Below are 19853 nucleotides of genomic sequence, written 5' to 3' on the forward strand. Positions count from 1 at the left end.
TCATGTTTTGGCATTTTTACAAAATAAAATATTTTATAGAAAAAAATGATTATTTTAGCATTGCTTTAATCTGAGAGCTATTACTTTTTTATTTTTCTGGTGATGGAGCTGTATGGTGTCTTGTTTTTTGTGGGACAAGATGGCGTTTTCAGTTGTACTATTTGTATTTGCATTCATCTTTTTGATCGCGTTTTATTCCACTTTTTCCAAGCGGTATGATGATAAAGCATAATTTGCTACTTTTTGTGTGTTTTCTTAATGGCATTCACTGAAGGGGTTAACTAGTGTGACACTTTTATAGTTGGGATTTTTATGGACGTGGCGATACCAAACATGTGAACTTTTTTTGTTTATTTATTTTTTTACATAAAAATGTGTATTTATTAGTGGAATTTTTTATTATTAATTTTTAATCATTTAAAATATTTCTTTACATATTTTTTAAAAAATGTTTTCTTTTTGTACCTATTCCCTTTATGGAACTTTCACTTTTATTACTTTGATTGCAGGTATAATACATTGCAAAGCTTCAGCAATGCAGTGCATTATACCTATATTGACAGCTTCTGACACCATGCTGTGAGCATGGTCTCAGAGGCTTTCTATAGCTTGATGACCCCGGAGTCGTCATGAAGACCCCGAGTCACCATGGCAATGATCGGGCCCCATGAGCTCCCATCCCTCTGCCACCCCCTGAATGCTGTGATTGCACTTGATTGCAGCAATTAGAATTAGGGGGTTAACAGCCAGGGGTGGCACGGACGCTTCTCCTGCCTGTAAGAGCAGAAGCTCAGCCACTGGCAGTGCTGAGCTCCTGCACTGACCGGGCAGGAGGTGCTGATATTCTGGGTGTGGGGACTGGCGAGATGGGTCCCCTCACATCTTCCCGTGCCTCTTAGCTGTCTGTGACAGCTGTCGGCACGGAAGTGTCACTGCGTGTTTACATGCAGTTTAAATGCATGACGAGCATAGTCCGTCATGGTGCGGGAATTGACATCCTGCCATGATGGACTATGTCCGTCAATGGAAGTTAAGGGGTTAAATAAAGCAACGTTTACTCTTTGGTCTATATTAAGATTTCTAGATTTACAGTGTTTTGATTTGTTGTGTTTTTTGAGTAGGAGTTTCTAAAATTAAACCATACTGAATTTATGGCAAATTTTCAGACTTTTTTGTCAAAAGTTTTCCATAGAACTTCAAAACTTATTAACAAAACGATAGTAAAAGAACATGTACAAAGACAATGAGAAAAACAATATGTTATGCCTAGTTGATATGGATAATTCAGATAAACCACTAAACTCATATTAAATCTGTTACATTTCTGCTATTATTACTGCATTATGAATAAGGATAGATCAGATTCATACTCTGCAAACTTCCTCAAGTAATGAACTCTTCTACGAGGGCATGAGTAGTGTGAAGATTCATTATGCTTTGTACAACTGTCTTTATCCACAGGGAACAAACTAGATAATGTGTTGGAATACCATTTTGTCAAACTCCTATCACAGGGGATTAAAACTCATTGAACTATCACTAAAAGAAATACAAAACACAAGGGAAAGCTTTCATCACTTATCCATACGTAATATGATAGAAGATTTCTTTCTGTGGAATGTGTCTGTTTTTCTCAAGATTTATTTTATGTTAGCAAAAACAACTGTGCTTAAAATAACATTGTTACCCAGGTCAAAGGACTCAGAATTTCAACAAGTCTTAGCTTTTCACTGCTCCTTAATGAATTTCATTTGACTTTACCTGGGGCTACCTTAGTGGATACTTTGGAAGATTGAGATGCCTGTCACTATTTAATCCACCTTTTTTCATAGCTACATCACTTACTTGGCAAACAAGAAGCCATCTACCAAGTAACCGATGCTTATATCTTCTTCTTTTTGGCACAGTACTGTGCCAAATTTTAGACAAATGTGGAAAAAGTGCTGAAACTTAATAATGCATTCAAAAATAGAAAAGTTTGAGCATTATTTATCAATTGACAAAATGGAAAGTGAATGAACAAAAGAGAAATCTAAAATATTGGATGTGAGTTTCAAAACAGCATCAATTCTTCTGCACATAAGTTTTGAAGGAACTTGTTAGGGAAGTTGTACCAAACACAGTTCTCCTGTGTATGAAGGCTAGTACTAATCCTTCTTCATATAATCCTACACAGATGTAATTATGCGAGGGGGAGGCATATTATCACTTCAGAATTATTTGTTCTTCTTCATGAGATACTTCTTAATGACATTGCCTTGTACTGCGGCAGAATAAGTTTGAAGCCAATCAAATGTCTCATTGATAATGCTGCATGATAGATAAGAATATACCTCTATTTCTATATTTTTTCTCTTCATTTCTATATCTGTTCAATCCACCTATTCTATATTTTTTGCTACTTTATCGCCTTCTATTCTCTTTTTGCAATGCACACTCCTATTGGCAATGGTTTCAGAAGTTAGTCTTGTCTGGATGACAATGCACATCTTAAGTTCTCGCATTCTTCCATGCTTTTAACTGCCAATAACGCTAGATCTAAATATAATGCTGAAGTAGCACTAATAAAAATTTTTCATTTTTAAGAGGAATTAAAACTAAAAATGATTGATTTAAAAGATAAATCTGCCACATGGTTTGTTTTTTGTAGGGTTTTATGCATGCTCCTTATTGAAATCTTTTACACAGTTAATGAGGTGGTGTTCTCTTTTTTTGTGGGCATGAAAAATCACTGATGTGTCTGTAGGACCTAAGCTGTAGCAATAACATTACTCATTATTAAAAATAAGAAGTCTAGATGAAACCCTGACAAGAAATCCCAAATTAATATATCTCCTACAAAAATGTAACTGCAGGGACTATAAATTTGTGGTTTGTAGCTCTCAACCAACCTCATCTAAACCCAAATCTATCCATCAGACTGCCATAATTGTGGTGCATAACTCTACAGAATACATTTCAACAACTGGACTGGCCAATGGTAACATGCTTCTCCAACACTACTATTGCGCTTGACATTTCAAGAAGTTCCTGATGCTCAGTTCTTTTACTTTCATTTTCAAAGGCAATTGCAAACTCTGTAGTGAGTGATGCACCTGATGATTTGAAGTGTGAGCCTCTGTGTCTTTGTTTGGTTTATCTTTTAACAGTTCAGCTGTTGTTACTCCTAGATGCTGACACTTGACTGTTGGAGTTGATCATACCAAATCTAACATGTCAGAAATATAGTGAACTTACCTGTGGCAAAAGTGTCATGCTATGACAGTGCCACGTTCTCTACCAGAGGCCTGGGAGTTTGAGGGTTCTGCACAGGATCTTAGTTCTTCCCAGCATTGCGCTTTTCTGGACAGAGAGCTCAGATTTTGCTCCTGGGATCTGTTGTAGCCATTTTCTAAACTTAGGGGTCATTGCTCTCACCACTGGAATCACTGCTGCCTTCACCTTCCATATCTTCTCCAGTTCTCCTTTGAGAACCTGGTATTTCTCCAGCTTCTCATATTCCTTCTTTTTGATGTTGCTGTCACCTGTCACTGCTACATCTATTATCATTGCTATCTTCTGATCCTTGTCTGCTATCACAATGTCTGGTTGGTTAGCCAACACCTGCTTATCTGTCTGGATCTTGAAATCCCACAGGATTTTTGCCCTTTCATTCTCCACCACTTTCTCTGGGGTCTCCCACCTGGACTTAGGGGGACCTAGCCCATATGCAGCCTATGCAGATGTCCCTGTATACAATTCCCACTACTTAGTTGTGGCGTTTGGTATATGCTGTTCCTGCTTGTATTTTGCATCCTGCCACTATGTGTTGGTCGGTTTCTGAGGTTTTTTTGTATATATAAATATATATACAGCTCTGGCAAAAATTAAGAGACCACTGCACAGTTTTATAAAAATCAGCTTCTCTACATGTCTGATAGCCATTGCATTCCAGTGTCAGTTGAATTCCAACCAGAGTACACCTCATTCTACTTAATGTGCTTCTGATTAGGTGGTCACCTGAACCAAATCTTATTTAACGATGAAAAGTATAAAAAACACTGCTGTGGTGTTCACAATCCTCTTGCAATAGGACAAGCTGGATGGCAAAACAAGTGCTAGTAATATCCCAAAACTAATAGGAATGAAAAATTAACTTTTAACCATGCTAAAGGAGTTGAAAAGAAAAATCTTGAGTGAGAAAAAGTTTCAGGATCCTGTCAGCGCCGGCGTGCAGCCTCCGCTGAGCAGAGACTCAACCGCACTGTAGGGGGGCCAGGGGGCAGGTACAGCCGGAAAGTACAGATACACAGGACCTGTGGGCGCTGAAGTTTAGCAAGCAGTCACAGGACCTACGGTCATGTGACTGCAAGGGGGCGGGGCTTAGTGTCCTGCTTTCAGAGATAGCAGGACACTATATAGAAATACTCAGAGTCAGGCAAAACAGAGGTCATACACAGAGATATCAGTAAAGTACCAGGGATGAGACAGAACGGATAGTCAGGGCCAAGCAGAAGTCAAAACCAAACAGACATAGAAGGTACCAAGCAGAATCCAAAGCAATATCCAGAGAGCAGACCGAGTCATACACAGAGAATCAAGCAACCAGAACACAGCACAAACACACTCAGGGGTCACCACACAATGCCAAGGGCGAAAGTATAACTGATGGGGGATGGGAGCTTCCTGAAGCTATAAGAAGCTTTCCCCAAACCAATGAGAGGCCACCATAATAGGTCCCAGGTGTGCAGGTAAGAGTCTGCACTGAGATCAAAATATTAATCCCAGAAGTGCCGGTCACCCAGCACAGGTATCATGACAAAAAGGACTCAATTCTGACTTTACTAGCAGAGGGATACAGTGAGCATCATTTTGCCTCCATCTTTAAAATTTCTAAGATGGCAGTCCAATACAACAAGGTCAAGCAGCAGACATTGGGAACAGCAAAGCTGCAGACCCGGCAGAGGGCAAAAATGACTCTCCACTGACCGGGATGACCGTCATCTTATTCGAATGTCACTCAGCAACCACAGGATGACATTAAGTGACCTACAAAAAGAATGGCAAATGGCAGCTGGGGCGAAGTGTACCGCAAGAACAGTTCATAACAGACTCCTAGAGGCAGTGCTCAAGCCATGTAAAGCTAGAAAAAAGCCTTTCATCAATGAGAAGCAAAGGAGAGAAAGGCTGAAGACCATAAGGATTTGACAATAGAGGACTGGAGTAAAGTAATCTTCTCTGATGAGTCTAATTTTCAGCTTTGTCCAACACTTGGTCATCTAATAGTTAGATGGTGACCTGGAGAGGCGTACAAGCCACAGTGTCTTGCACCCACAGTGAAACTTGGTGGAGGATCGGTAATGATCCGAGGATGCTTCAGCAAGGCTGGAATTGGGCAGGTTAATCTTTGCAAAGGACATAAGAATCAAGCCGCATACAAGGTTATCCTGGAAAAACAGTTGATTTCTTCTGCTCATGCAATGTTCCCCAATTCTGAGGACTGGTTTTTCCAGCAGGGCAATGCGCCATGACACACAGCTAGGTCAATTAATGTGTGGATGAAGGACCACCACATCAAATCCCTGTCATGGCCAGCCCAATCTCCAGACCTGAACTCCATTCAAAACCTCTTGAATGTAATCAAGAGGAAGATGGATAGTCACAAGCAAGCAAACAAAGAAGACCTGCTTAAATTTTTGCACCTGGAGTGGCATAAGGTCACCCAAAAGCAGTGCGAAAGACTGGTGGAAAACATGCCAAGACGAATGAAAGCTGTGAATAATAATCATGGTTATTCCACAAAATATTGATTTCTGAACTCTTCCAGAGTTAAAGCATTAGTATTGTGGTTTCTGATTATGAACTTGTTTTCTTCACATTATTTGAGATCTGCAAGCACTGCATTTTTTGTTATTTTGACCATTTCTCATTTTCTGAAAATAAATACAAAATGTATTGCTTGGAAATTCGGAGACATGTTGTCAGTAGTTTATAGAATAAAAGGGCAATTTACATTTTACTCAAAAATCTATCTATAAAGAGAAAAATCAGACTAACTGAAAATTTTGCTGTGAATCATAGAATCATAGAATCGTAGAGTTGGTAGGGACCTCCTGGGCCATCTGGTCCAACCCCCTGCTCAAAGCAGGATTCGCTAAATCATCCCAGTCAGATGTCTGTCCAGCCTCTGTTTGAAGACTTCCATTGAAGGAGAACTCACCACTTCTCGTGGCAGCCTGTTCCACTCATTGATCACTCTAACTGTCAAAAAGTTTTTTCTAATATCTAATCTGTGTCTCCTCCCATTCAGTTTCATCCCATTGCTTCTAGTCTTTCCTTGTGCAAATGAGAATAAAGTTGATCCTTCTACAATGTGACAGCCCTTTAGATATTTGTAGACAGCTATTAAATCTCCTCTCAGTCTTCTCTTTTTCAAACTAAACATTCCCAAATCCTGCAACCTTTCCTCATAAGACAGGGTTTGCAGACCGGTCACCATTCTGGTCGCTCTTTTCTGAACTTGCTCCAGTTTGTTGATGTCTTTTTTAAAATGTGGCGCCCAAAACTGGACACAATATTCCAGATGAGGTCTGACCAAAGAGGAGTAGAAGGAAATAATGACTTCACGTGATCTAGACTGTATGCTTCTGTTAATACATCCTAGAATTGCATTTGCCTTTTTTGCTGCTGCATCACACTGTTGACTCATATTCAGTCTGTGATCTATTAGTATACCCAAGTCTTTTTCACATGTGCTGTCACTTAGCCCTATTCCTCCCATTCTGTATATGCTTTTTTCATTTTTATTGCCCAGATGTAGTACTTTGCATTTCTCCCTGTTAAAAACCATTCTGTTAGTTGCTGCCCACTGCTCCAGTTTATTTATATCTTTTTGAATCCTCTCTCTCTCTTCTCTAGTATTAGCTATCCCTCCTAGCTTTGTGTCATCAGCAAATTTAATCAGTTTACCCTCAATTCCTTCATCTAAATCGTTGATAAAGATGTTGAACAATACAGGGCCCAGGACAGAGCCCTGTGGTACCCCACTTGAGACATTCTTCCAACTGGATGTGCAGCCATTTACGACCACTCTTTGGGTCCGATCACTAAGCCAGTTATGAATCCACCTAACAGTTGCCTTGTCCATTCCATACTTAGCCATTTTTTCAATAAGGAATGTGTGAGATACTTTGTCAAATGCTTTGCTGAAGTCAAGATATACTATATCTACAGCATTTCCTTGATCCACCCAATCAGTGATTCCATCATAGAAGGAAATTAAGTTAGTCTGACATGACTTATTAGTTACAAACCCATGCTGACTCTGTTTAATCACTTCATTCTTATCCAGGTACTGACATACATGTTGTTTAATAATTTGTTCAAAGATCTTTCCTGGTATAGAAGTCAGACTCACCGGCATATAGTTGCCTGGGTCCACCTTCTTCCCCTTTTTGAAGATAGGAACAACATTTGCTCTTCTCCAGTCTTCTGGCACTTCTCCTGTTCTCCAAGAATTTTCAAAGATTATGGAGAGGGGTTCAAAAATTTCTTCTGCTATCTCCTTCAGTACTCTGGGGTGTAATTCATCTGGACCTGGAGACTTGAATTCATTTAGGTTAGCTAAGTGTTTCCTCACTATCTTTCTGTTTATAGATATCCTGGATTCTTCTATTCCCTTAATAGGACAGTGAAGAACACAGATGCAAAATAGGAATTTAAAAGTTCAGCCTTCTCAACATCCTGTCTTACCATTTCATCATTTTCATCCTGTAAAAATCCTATAGCATCTTTGACTTTTCTTTTACTTTTGACATATCCCCAAAATCCTTTTTTATTGCTTTTGACATCTCTTGCAAGCCTCAATTCATTTTCAGCTTTAGCTAATCTGATTTGTGCCCTGCAGGTTCTGCAGACAGCATTATATTCTTCTTTAGATATACCTCCCTCTTTCCATTTTATAAACATTTTTTTCTTCCTTTTTAGCATGTGCTTAAGTTCTGTGTTCATCCATCCTGGTTTCCTTAAATGCTTCCTATTCTTCCCTCTTTTCGGAATTGTTAACAACTGTGCTTTGAGAATTTCATTTTTCAAGATTTCCCATCCTTCCTGGACATTTTTGTCTTTAAGGATATCCAGCCATTGGATCCCTCCAATTCTCTTTCTGAATCCCTTAAAATCTGCCTTTCTGAAATCTAACCTTGACGTCTGAGTCTTCACAGGTCTTCCTCCTCTAGTTATCCAAAATTCTAAAATAGCATGGTCGCTACCTCCTAGGGTCCCAGCCACTTTTACCTCCTCAACCATTTCCTCCCTGTTTATAAGGATTAGATCCAAGGTAGCAGTTCCCCTTGTTTTCTCCCCTACCTTCTGGAAGATAAAGTTGTCAGCAAGAGAGGAGAAGAATTTCCTTGACCTGTTAGTTTTGCCTGAGAGAGATTCCCAACAAATGTCTGGATAGTTGAAATCTCCCATGACAACTATGTCATATTTTTTGGAGAACTTGGCCATTTGATGCATAAAGAGTTCATCCTTATCTTCAGCTTGCACAGGCGGCCTGTAGTAAATGCCTACAATGGTGTCCTTTCCATTGTTCTGTCCTTGTATTCTTACCCAAACAGTTTCCACAGAACTCCCAGTCTCTGAAGCTTCAATCTCTGTGCAGATATACGCGTTTCTAACATACAATGCGACACCTCCTCCTCGTTTATCAAGTCTGTTTCTTGCAAATAAGTTGTATCCTTCTAGTTTGTATTCCAATCATGTGTATCGTCCCACCAAGTTTCAGTGATTCCAATGACATCATATTTGTTGTCCTGTGTTAGTAGTTCCAATTCTCCTTGTTTGTTGCCCATGCTTTGTGCATTAGTATAGAAACATTTTAGTTTGTGATTGGTTTCTCTTTCTCCAATATTTTTATGAATTAGATTCTTTTGTCTTTGTTCTTCCTTTTCACTTCTAATAGCAGAGTTCTCAATAGCATTTGTCAGGTGTATGGCTTTTTCTGGTCTTTTGCTTCCCTTCCCATGTTGTTCTAGTTTAAAGCTCTCCTTACAAGTGTAGCAAGGCGACTTCCAAATACATGTTTTCCAGTCTTCGTAAGGTGCACCCCATCTCTAGCAAGTAGTCCATCGTATAAGTAATTCACTCCGTGATCCAGAAATCCAAATCTTTGCTGACGGCACCATCGACGTAGCCAGTTGTTCATCTGCAGAATCTTATTCCACCTCCTTGTTCCATGGCCATCCACTGGGAGGATGGAAGAGAAGACCACCTGCGCTCCCAGTTCTTTCACTTTCTTGCCTAAGTCTTCAAAGTCTCTGCAGATGGTTTCCAGGTCATTTCTTGCGGTGTCATTTGTCCCCACATGTAGTAGCAGGAATGGGTAGTCATCTGTAGGTCTGAAGAGTCCTGATATCCTGTGGTCTTTTAATTTTTGCCAGAGCTGTATATACAGTGTTCAGCATTAATGAGGACACCCCAATGGATTTGTGAGAAAATCTTTAGTTTCCTTTCAGAAAAAAGCATTTTCTATGGGATACTTCAAACTACAAAATACTCCCACACATGTGGGACATTGATTGCAAACAAGATTTGTTATTTTACACACCCAATAAATTAATTTTCCTATCAAATTCATTCAAGACCATGTTTCTAACATGAGTACTCCTTAATGAAAGTCTTGGAAGCCTAACTAAAGTCTAGATTAAAACATTATAATTAATAATTCAACCACAGTTTATTCTAATTATTCATGAAACAAGAGTCTGGCAGACAGGTGACTGCAAAACACCGATACTTAACAAAGAAAATATTTTCCCATTTCCTGCTGTCAGCAAGGCACCACATGGGAGACAAATGTTACAAGTAGAGTTGAGCGAAAGAGGTCGGCCAGATTCATAAGTCGCCGACTTATGGCAAAGTCGGATTTCCCAGAATGCTTGCACGTGACTTTTTTGAGCCACTGAGCAATGATGTACACAGTGGGCAACAAGATGACATGTGCAGCGTCCAGGGAGAGAGAGGGAGAGATTTTACGCACTTTAAAAAAGCGGTCCGGCATGTAGGTATGTTTACTGTTCTCCACTCCCTACCAACTTTGCTTCCCTATTGACTTGCATTGGGTTTTGTGTTTTTGTTGGACCTTCAACTTTTCCTGATAGTCAGCCAATTTTGTTCGACTTGACTTTTGAGAAAGTCGGGTTTCATGAAACCCGACTCGACCCTAAAAAAGGCAAAGTCGCTCATCTCTAGTTACAAGACCTGAAAAAGAAAATTATTTCTGTGCACAAGAAAGGTGTAGCCTACAAGAAGATCAGCAAAGCTTTACTTATCAGTCAGCAATCAATAACAAAAGTTGAACAAAATTTTAACAAAACTGGAATTGCAACCATCTCATATAAAATACTAGATATAGTAGTTTTTGTTTTGATGATGGGGCATATTCACTCTTGCATCAACAAATTTGAGTAAAACTGAAGATTTTGTAATAAAAGTTATATTATTAACTTTACTTTCATGTTATAGGTTAAAAAATTATTCTATAAAACTACGTCTTGTCAAAATTTTGAAAATCTTACTTTTCATAGGAAATGCGCTCATCTATTTAGAGCACTATATATACTGCTGAAAAAATAAAGGGAACACTAAACAATACATTGTATTGTTTAGTGTTCCCTTTATTTATTTCAGCAGTATATATATATATATATATATTTATACACATATACAGTGGGGAAAAAAAGTATTTAGTCAGTCAGCAATAGTGCAAGTTCCACCACTTAAAAAGATGAGAGGCGTCTGTAATTTACATCATAGGTAGACCTCAACTATGGGAGACAAACTGAGAAAAAAAAATCCAGAAAATCACATTGTCTGTTTTTTTTTCATTTTATTTGCATATTATGGTGGAAAATAAGTATTTGGTCAGAAACAAAATTTCATCTCAATACTTTGTGATATATCCTTTGTTGGCAATGACAGAGGTCAAACGTTTTCTGTAAGTCTTCACAAGGTTGCCACGCACTGTTGTTGGTATGTTGGCCCATTCCTCCATGCAGATCTCCTCTAGAGCAGTGATGTTTTTGGCTTTTCGCTTGGCAACACGGACTTTCAACTCCCTCCAAAGGTTTTCTATAGGGTTGAGATCTGGAGACTGGCTAGGCCACTCCAGGACCTTGAAATGCTTCTTACGAAGCCACTCCTTCGTTGCCTTCGCGGTGTGCTTTGGATCATTGTCATGTTGAAAGACCCAGCCACGTTTCATCTTCAATGCCCTTGCTGATGGAAGGAGGTTTGCACTCAAAATCTCACGATACATGGCCCCATTCATTCTTTCATGTACCCGGATCAGTCGTCCTGGCCCCTTTGCAGAGAAACAGCCCCAAAGCATGATGTTTCCACCACCATGCTTTACAGTAGGTATGGTGTTTGATGGATGCAACTCAGTATTCTTTTTCCTCCAAACACGACAAGTTGTGTTTCTACCAAACAGTTCCAGTTTGGTTTCATCAGACCATAGGACATTCTCCCAAAACTCCTCTGGATCATCCAAATGCTCTCTAGCAAACTTCAGACGGGCCCGGACATGTACAGGCTTAAGCAGTGGGACACGTCTGGCACTGCAGGATCTGAGTCCATGGTGGCGTAGTGTGTTACTTATGGTAGGCCTTGTTACATTGGTCCCAGCTCTCTGCAGTTCATTCACTAGGTCCCCCCGCGTGGTTCTGGGATTTTTGCTCACCGTTCTTGTGATCATTCTGACCCCACGGGGTGGGATTTTGCGTGGAGCACCAGATCGAGGGAGATTATCAGTGGTCTTGTATGTCTTCCATTTTCTAATTATTGCTCCCACAGTTGATTTCTTCACTCCAAGCTGGTTGGCTATTGCAGATTCAGTCTTCCCAGCCTGGTGCAGGGCTACAATTTTGTTTCTGGTGTCCTTTGACAGCTCTTTGGTCTTCACCATAGTGGAGTTTGGAGTCAGACTGTTTGAGGGTGTGCACAGGTGTCTTTTTATACTGATAACAAGTTTAAACAGGTGCCATTACTACAGGTAATGAGTGGAGGAAAGAGGAGACTCTTAAAGAAGAAGTTACAGGTCTGTGAGAGCCAGAAATCTTGATTGCTTGTTTCTGACCAAATACTTATTTTCCACCATAATATGCAAATAAAATGAAAAAAAAAACAGACAATGTGATTTTCTGGATTTTTTTTTCTCAGTTTGTCTCCCATAGTTGAGGTCTACCTATGATGTAAATTACAGACGCCTCTCATCTTTTTAAGTGGTGGAACTTGCACTATTGCTGACTGACTAAATACTTTTTTTCCCCACTGTATGTGTGTGTGTGTGTATAAAAATGTTTGTTTGAGAAGAAAGTTTAGAAACAAATATTTAGGCTGTATGCCCACGATGCGATTTTTAAGCGTTTTTGTCACGATTTTCGGGGCGAAAATGCTGCGAAAACGTTTAAAAATCTTGTACAGAGCGCAGCCCATGCAATCCTATGGCATTCTGCACATGCTGTGCTAATGCTGCGCTTTTTCCCGCAGCGGAACCGCATCGCGGAAAAAAATCGCAGCATGCTCATTCTTTTGTGCGGAATCGCAAAGAATTGCCACGATTCCGCACCCATAGGAATGCATGAGAACTGCTTACTTCCCGCATGTGGCTATGCCCACCATGCGCGAAGTTAAGCATCTCATGTGTGGTTGGTACCCACGGTGTGGAGGAGAGGAGACTCTCCTCCAGGCCCTGGGTACCATACCCCTGTAAAAAAAAAGAATAAAAAATAAAAAAATCGGGGTATATTTACCTTCCGACGTCCCGCACTGCCTTCCGGGGCCTCAGCGTTCCCAGTAATGCGCTGCGGCAAGGTCCTGTGATGACGCAGTCTCGCGTGACTCTAGCGGTCTCGTGAGATCGCTATAGCAATGCGAGACCAACGTCATCACAGGTCTTCCAAGGCATCGCTGGGAACGGGAGCGTTGCTGAGACTGAGCGGGACGTCGAAAGGTAAATATACCCCGATTTTTTATTTTTTAATTATTTTTTACATTCTTTCTTTTACTATTGATGCCGCATAGGTGGCCTCAATAGTAAAAACCTGGTCACACTTGTCAAACACTATGTTTGACGAGTGTGACCAACCTGTCAATCACATTCCAAGCGATGCTTCAAATCGCTTGGAAAGTGCTTGAATATCGCATGCGAAAATCGTGGCAAAATCATGAACATAATCACAGTAAAATCGCGCGGAAAAACAGCGCGATTTCTGGGAAGGAGTCCGGTTTTCAGTGTCCGGATTTAAACGCAACGTGGACACATAGCCTTAAGGAGATTCTTTAATGATTATTTAGAAAATTCTCTTTTAACAAATTTGACACAAAATGATGTGAACTCAAACACCTGAAAATTGCAATGTGCATACATTTTTTGGTTTTTAATTGTGTTGCAACTTATGCTGTCCAACAGTACCCAAAAAAATTATATCCAGACCTAAACCTACCAAATATATTACTGTGTTATCACCATAAAAATCTTAAGAAATGTTACTATATAAATTTGTGTATTTAAAATTTGATTCCTATTTGGTGAAAACTAGTGGAGGTTTTATGTTCAAATTTCTTATTTGTTGTATGTAACAAAAACCATAGTAATGATTATAATACATAGTTTTATCAGTCAGTGTAGAAAGTCTTTTGTGATAGGCATACTGGAAATAAAGGAACTGAAGACTAAAGCTAAGCTATGTTCCATAAAGGTTCCATGAAGTAAAATAAGTAACAAAGGATCGTTAGCTCAATATTCTAGGAAAGACAGAATTCTATGCAATTGCTGTAACCTAAGATATATACTTTTGTATTTATCAGATGTGAATGCATGTATAAAGGTCCTAGTTCTTGATAATTCTCATTTCAATTTAGCATCATACTACATTTCTTAAAGAAATAAATATAGTATATATATATATACAGTACATGTATGTATATATTATACAGCATAGTAGTACATGCATATTTCTATCTATTAAATTCTATAAAGAACATTGCAAAGAGGAAACACTGTCATTTTATTCATGCTTCATTCAAGAACAGTGGCATCTTAACAAAAACTGATGAAATTGTATTTCCAACTTTTCCCGCATGAACCACATTTAGTAAGAATATACAGTATGAGCCTAAAACTGAAAATGATTGGATTAAGTTGTACATAGCACTATGACTAAGGGAGTCTACATGCCAGAAACACATCACATGTTTTCTATGGAGTATATGCAATACTACGACATGCTGATCATTTATCAAATTGGAAGTAAGTTTGAATGTTTTTATAAAAGGAATTCATACATGTAGTTTTCTCTACCCTTATTAAGTAACACAGTATAAACTAACAAATGATATTCAATTTGATTTCTAACATGAAATATCTATTTTTTTTAATTACTTGTTACAGTGCCACCAGAGAAACCAACCAATATAACATGCTGGTCAAAGAATATGAAAGATTTAACCTGTAAGTGGGTTCCTGGGAGTGAAGGAGAAACCTACCTGCACACTAACTACACTTTGAAGTACAAGCTCAGGTATTTGGGTGTCATAAAGTTACATTAAATATATTTATGCTTTATTATTGAATTGGAATATATCTTCTTTGACTTTTTAAAATTATTATAACTTTTATTTCCTTTCAAAGCATCATTCATTCTTATGTGAAAAAGAATTACATACAAAGTAGAAAAATAAATTACAATGAACAAACGAATAGTGACAGACTGGTACTGAGGGACAATGCCCTTGCAGGCTTACAGTCTACAGAGTAATGGGGAAGGAGACAGTAAGGAGGGGGGCATTTAGGATGTTGCTAGCTTCTTATAATGAAACCATGATACAGTGTCAGTTCTTTGATAGGATGGACTCCATGGGTTAATGTGGTCTCTTGGGCTCTATCATGGAGACTATTATTTAAACTAGAAGAATACTGGTGCATGCAGTGTCATTTTTTCTATAAGATCTTTAAGAATCTGCAACTATGTATCCCCTTGATATTTTCAATGCAGATGTGAACACAGTCTCAAACTGTTAAAGAAATGGTTAACCAATTCATTACTGAGTCATCCCCCCCCCTTCCTGACCAGGCATATTTTCCAGTTTTATTGTACATGCGCTTTTAATGGTTCTAATATTTTTTCTTGGTAGGATGTTCAAATAATTGTTGCCCCTTTCCCCTTTTTACAGTCCTGCTCATTGTTTTTGGCTCCCATTAAGTTTAAGTACATAATGTAAAATCTCTCCTGAAAAAATGAATCAAGTAAAATAGTTTTTGTTTGTATGAAGCACTCATGTTAAATACAAAAGAGCAAATGCTAAACAATAATTTAAAATAAAAAAAAAACAATGGGAGGGAAAAATAGAAAAACCTAAAGCTTGCTGTGACACTGGTATTGGCACCCTTTACATTAAATTAGCATGGAAACATTTTTACTCGCCGGTGGTAAATTACGAATGAGAATCACCTGTGATTAAAATAGTAATGTACCAACATAGTTTTGAAGGCTGAAGGAAGACCTTATGTCCATCTAATTCAGCTTATTTTTAGTGCAGCTGTTCTGCATTGTTGATCCTGGGGAAGGCAAAAAACCCACAGAGTAGAAGCCAATTTTCTCCATAGGGAAAAAAATTCCTTACCCTAAGCTGGGTCAACCATCTACCTATGATATTATGTTATTCGTAACCTTCTATACTGTTACTCACAAGAAAAGCATCCATTCCTTTCTTAAATTCATTCAGTGAGTTGGCCATCACCACTTCCTCAGGAAGAGAATTCCAGAGCCTCACTGCTCTTACCGTGAAGAACCCTCTTCTATGCTGGTGCAGAAATTGTCCCCTTGTTCTTGTCACAGTCCTTCGTACAAACAGTTCATTGGAGAGATCTCTGTATTGCCCTCTGATATACTTGTACATATATATATATTAGGTCTCCCCTAAGTCTTCTCTTTTCTAAAGTAAATAGACCTAATTTTGATAACCTTTCTGGGTATTGTATTGAACCAACTCCATTTATCATTTTTGCAGCCCGCCTTTGAACCCTTTCAAGTTCAGTAATGTCTTTCTTGAGCACCGGCGTCCAAAATTGCACACAATATTCCAAGTGTGGTCAGACGAGTGATTTGTAGAGAGGGAGAATTATGTTTTCATCTCGTGTCCCCAGACCTCTTCTAATGCATCCCATGACCCTATTTGCTTTGGTGGCAACTGCCTGATACTGGGCACTCCAATTGATCCGATTAATTGGCTGTGTCTGGTATTGGAGGCCTTTGCCGTATCACAGGAATCATTTAATCAGAGAATTAATAAGAGATTTTAGAGCAAAATGTCCTACCCAGTGTAAGAAAACTTGGTTTGAGTTGAACATTATGGGTCCTGCAGCAAGACAATGACTCAAAGTACACATCCAAAAATAGACAGGAATGGTTGAAAAAGAAAAAAAATGGATTGTTTTAAAATGTCCAACAATGAGTACTGACCTCAATCCTACTAAAAATCTTTGGGGTGAGTGGAAATCTGCCATTGGTAAAAACATCATGCAAACATTCAAGAGCTTGAACAAACTGCAAAGGAAGAGTGGGAGAAAATACCAGCTGAGAATTGTAAGAAGCTTATAGATGGCTACAAGAAACGTTTGGAGGCTTTCATCAATGCCAAAGGGTGTGCGACCACGTGTTAATTAGGGGTGCCTTTAGTGCTGCACATGCTGTTAATTATGTTTATCTTTGGTTATTTCCATTTATTTCTGAAGATATTGTAGAGTCTAAAGAAAAGGAAGGGATGCCAATAAAAATGAGCAGGTCTGTTTGTATGAGGCTTAATTTTTATGTCATTTTTATATTCCATCCATTTTTTGTTGATATACGGGGGAAAATGTGAAGAAAAAGAAGAAATCTTTTTAACTTCTTCATCTTATTTTCTTTTATTCCCCTGTATTTGGTATATTAGCCCACATTTCCTGAGAATTTTAGGCTCTAGCATAGTGGAGCTGACTGTTTCTCTTAGGACCCAGCAGCTCTTGTCCCAGCACCTCTTCTCACACTCTATGATCACATATTCACTGGATCTGGAGGCAGAAGCATGACAGGTGCTTCTTGTTAATCTATATGCACAAATGCTGGTTCAGAACTGCATTGTGTGCGCTAGCGCAGAGAGACGTTACATGGCAACCAGGGAACACGGTGTCCCATGTTCCCCAGGCAGTGATATCCGTGGGAGATACATTGTCCTATGTCCCCACAAATCCTATTACTTCAGCTTTGTAAGATTGGGACATCTCATTTCTCAGGCGGGAGCACAGAACCACAATTTCTAACATGTAAACAGAGATTGAGTAGGTAAACATAGTAGTAAACCAGGTTTATCTTCTCTCTTTGGGAAGCCTGGCTAGGTATGGCAGCGGCTTCCTTACCCCATAAATCTGCTTTTTATCATGCTTCCTTACATATACAGTAGTTGCCAAAAGTATTGACACCCCTGCAATTCTGTCAGATAATACTCAGTTTCTTCCTGAAAATGATTGCAAACACAAATTCTTTGGTATAATTATCTTCATTTAATTTGTCTTAAATGAAAAAACACAAAAGAGAATGAAGCAAAAAGCAAAACATTGATCATTTCACACAAAACTCCAAAAATGGGCCAGACAAAAGTATTGGCACCCTCAGCCTAATACTTGGTTGCACAACCTTTAGCCAAAATAACTGCGACCAACCACTTCCGGTAACCATCAATGAGTTTCTTACAATGCTCTGCTGGAATTTTAGACCATTCTTCTTTGGCAAACTGCTCCAGGTCCCTGATATTTGAAGGGTTCCTTCTCCAAACTGCCATTTTTAGATCTCTCCACAGGTGTTCTATGGGATTCAGGTCTGGACTCATTGCTGGCCACCTGAGAAGTCTGCAGTGCTTTCTCTCAAACCATTTTCTAGTGCTTTTTGAAGTGTGTTTTGGGTTATTGTCCTGCTGGAAGACCCATGACCTCTGAGGTAGACCCAGCTTTCTCACACTGGGCCCTAAATTATGCTGCAAAATTTGTTGGTAGTCTTCTGACTTCATAATGCCATGCACACGGTCAAGCAGTCCAGTGCCAGAGGCAGCAAAGCAACCCCAAAACATCAGGGAACCTCCGCCATGTTTGACTGTAGGGACCGTGTTCTTTTCTTTGAATATCTCTTTTTTTCTACTGTAAACTCTATGTTGATGACTTTGCCCAAAAAGCTCTACTTTTGTCTCATCTGACCAGAGAACACTCTTCCAAAACGTTTTAGGCTTTTTCAGGTAAGTTTTGGCAAACTCCAGCCTGACTTTTTTATGTCTCGGGGTAAGAAGTGGGGTCTTCCTGGGTCTCCTACCATACAGTCCCTTTTCATTCAGACACCGACAGATAGTACGGGTTGCCACTGTTGTACCCTCGGACTGCAGGGCAGCTTGAACTTGTTTGGATGTTAGTCAAGGTTCTTTATCCAACATCCGCACAATCTTGCGTTGAAATCTCTTGTCAATTTTTCTTTTCCGTCCACATCTAGGGAGGTTAGCCACAGTGCCATGGGCTTTAAACTTCTTGATGACACTGCGCATGGTAGACACAGGAACATTCAGGTCTTTGGAGATGGACTTGTAGCCTTGAGATTGCTCATGCTTCCTCACAATTTGGTTTCCAAAGTCCTCAGACAGTTCTTTGGTCTTCTTTCATTTCTCCATGCTCAATGTGGTACACACAAGGACACAGGACAGAGGTTGAGTCAACTTTAATCCATGTCAACTGGCTGCAAGTGTGATTTAGTAATTGCCAACACCTGTTAGGTGCCACAGGTATGTTACAGGTGCTGTTAATTACACAAATTAGAGAAGCAACACATGATTTTTTGAACAGTGCCAATACTTTTGTCCACCCTCTTTTTTATGGTTGGTGTGGAATTATATCCAATTTGGCTTTAGGACAATTCTTTTTGTGTTTTTTCATTTAAGACAAATTAAATGAAGATAATAATATCAAAGAATTTGTGTTTGCAATCATTTTCAGGAAGAAACTGAGTATTATCTGACAGAATTGCAGGGGTGTCAATACTTTTGGCTACAACTGTAGCCATCATTCAATACAGTGTTTTTATGATGTTATCATTACTGTCCATTAAGGCTCACAATCTAAATTACTTATGTATTTTCATTGTGGGAGGAAACCAGAGGACCCATAGGGTATCCACACAAACAGAAGGAGAAATCCTTGCAGATGTTATCCTTGCTGGGATTGTATCCCAGGACTGCAGCACTGCAAAGCCACAATGCTAAACAATGAGCCACTGTGCTATCCTTTCACTGAGGTCACATTCAGTATTTGGTCAATATTTTACATCAGTATTTGTAAGCCAAAACCAGGAGTGGAACAATCAGAGGAAAAGTATAATAGAAACACGTCACCACTTCTGAATTTATTACCCACTCCTGGTTATGGATTACACATGCTGTGTTAAGATTGGAGGATCGAACTAACTAAAATAATAAAGTGCGATCGCAACCCGGGGTCCACCATGAAGAGATGTTAACCTGCTGCTAGTGAGAGCAAATGACGGATAAAAAACTAGTGAACACACTGCGTTAAAACCACACAGAGTGAACAGGAAGCAGAGTACCAAGCTCAGCTAACCACCGAGCAGCACAGAAAATATAAGTGCCCAACTCAGCTAACCACCGAGCGGCAATGGAAAAATAAGAGGTGTGCAATACCCTGTAAAACCCGAAGGGAATAAGCACATGGGCTGAGCTTGCCCTGTAACTCCACCGTGCTAACCGCACACATGTAGGAAACAGGTGCTAAGTCAAGCAAA

The 19853-nt window shown here is 39.3% G+C and overlaps 1 protein-coding gene across 2 annotated transcripts in view; it reads left to right on the top strand.

Moving 5' to 3' along the window:
* Window positions 1–19853, top strand: part of CRLF1 (cytokine receptor like factor 1) — a 231137-nt gene that overhangs the window by 149709 nt on the left and 61575 nt on the right. For both annotated transcript variants that reach the window (XM_073588657.1, XM_073588646.1), the window contains exon 3: window positions 14435–14564. In XM_073588657.1, coding sequence (XP_073444758.1) covers window positions 14435–14564 — 130 coding nt within the window. The remainder of the gene's footprint in view (window positions 1–14434; window positions 14565–19853) is intronic.

The sequence above is a fragment of the Dendrobates tinctorius genome, unplaced genomic scaffold (assembly GCF_039654945.1).
Source record: "Dendrobates tinctorius isolate UK_male_01 unplaced genomic scaffold, ASM3965494v1 ptg000011l, whole genome shotgun sequence".
NCBI lineage: Eukaryota > Metazoa > Chordata > Amphibia > Anura > Dendrobatidae > Dendrobates > Dendrobates tinctorius.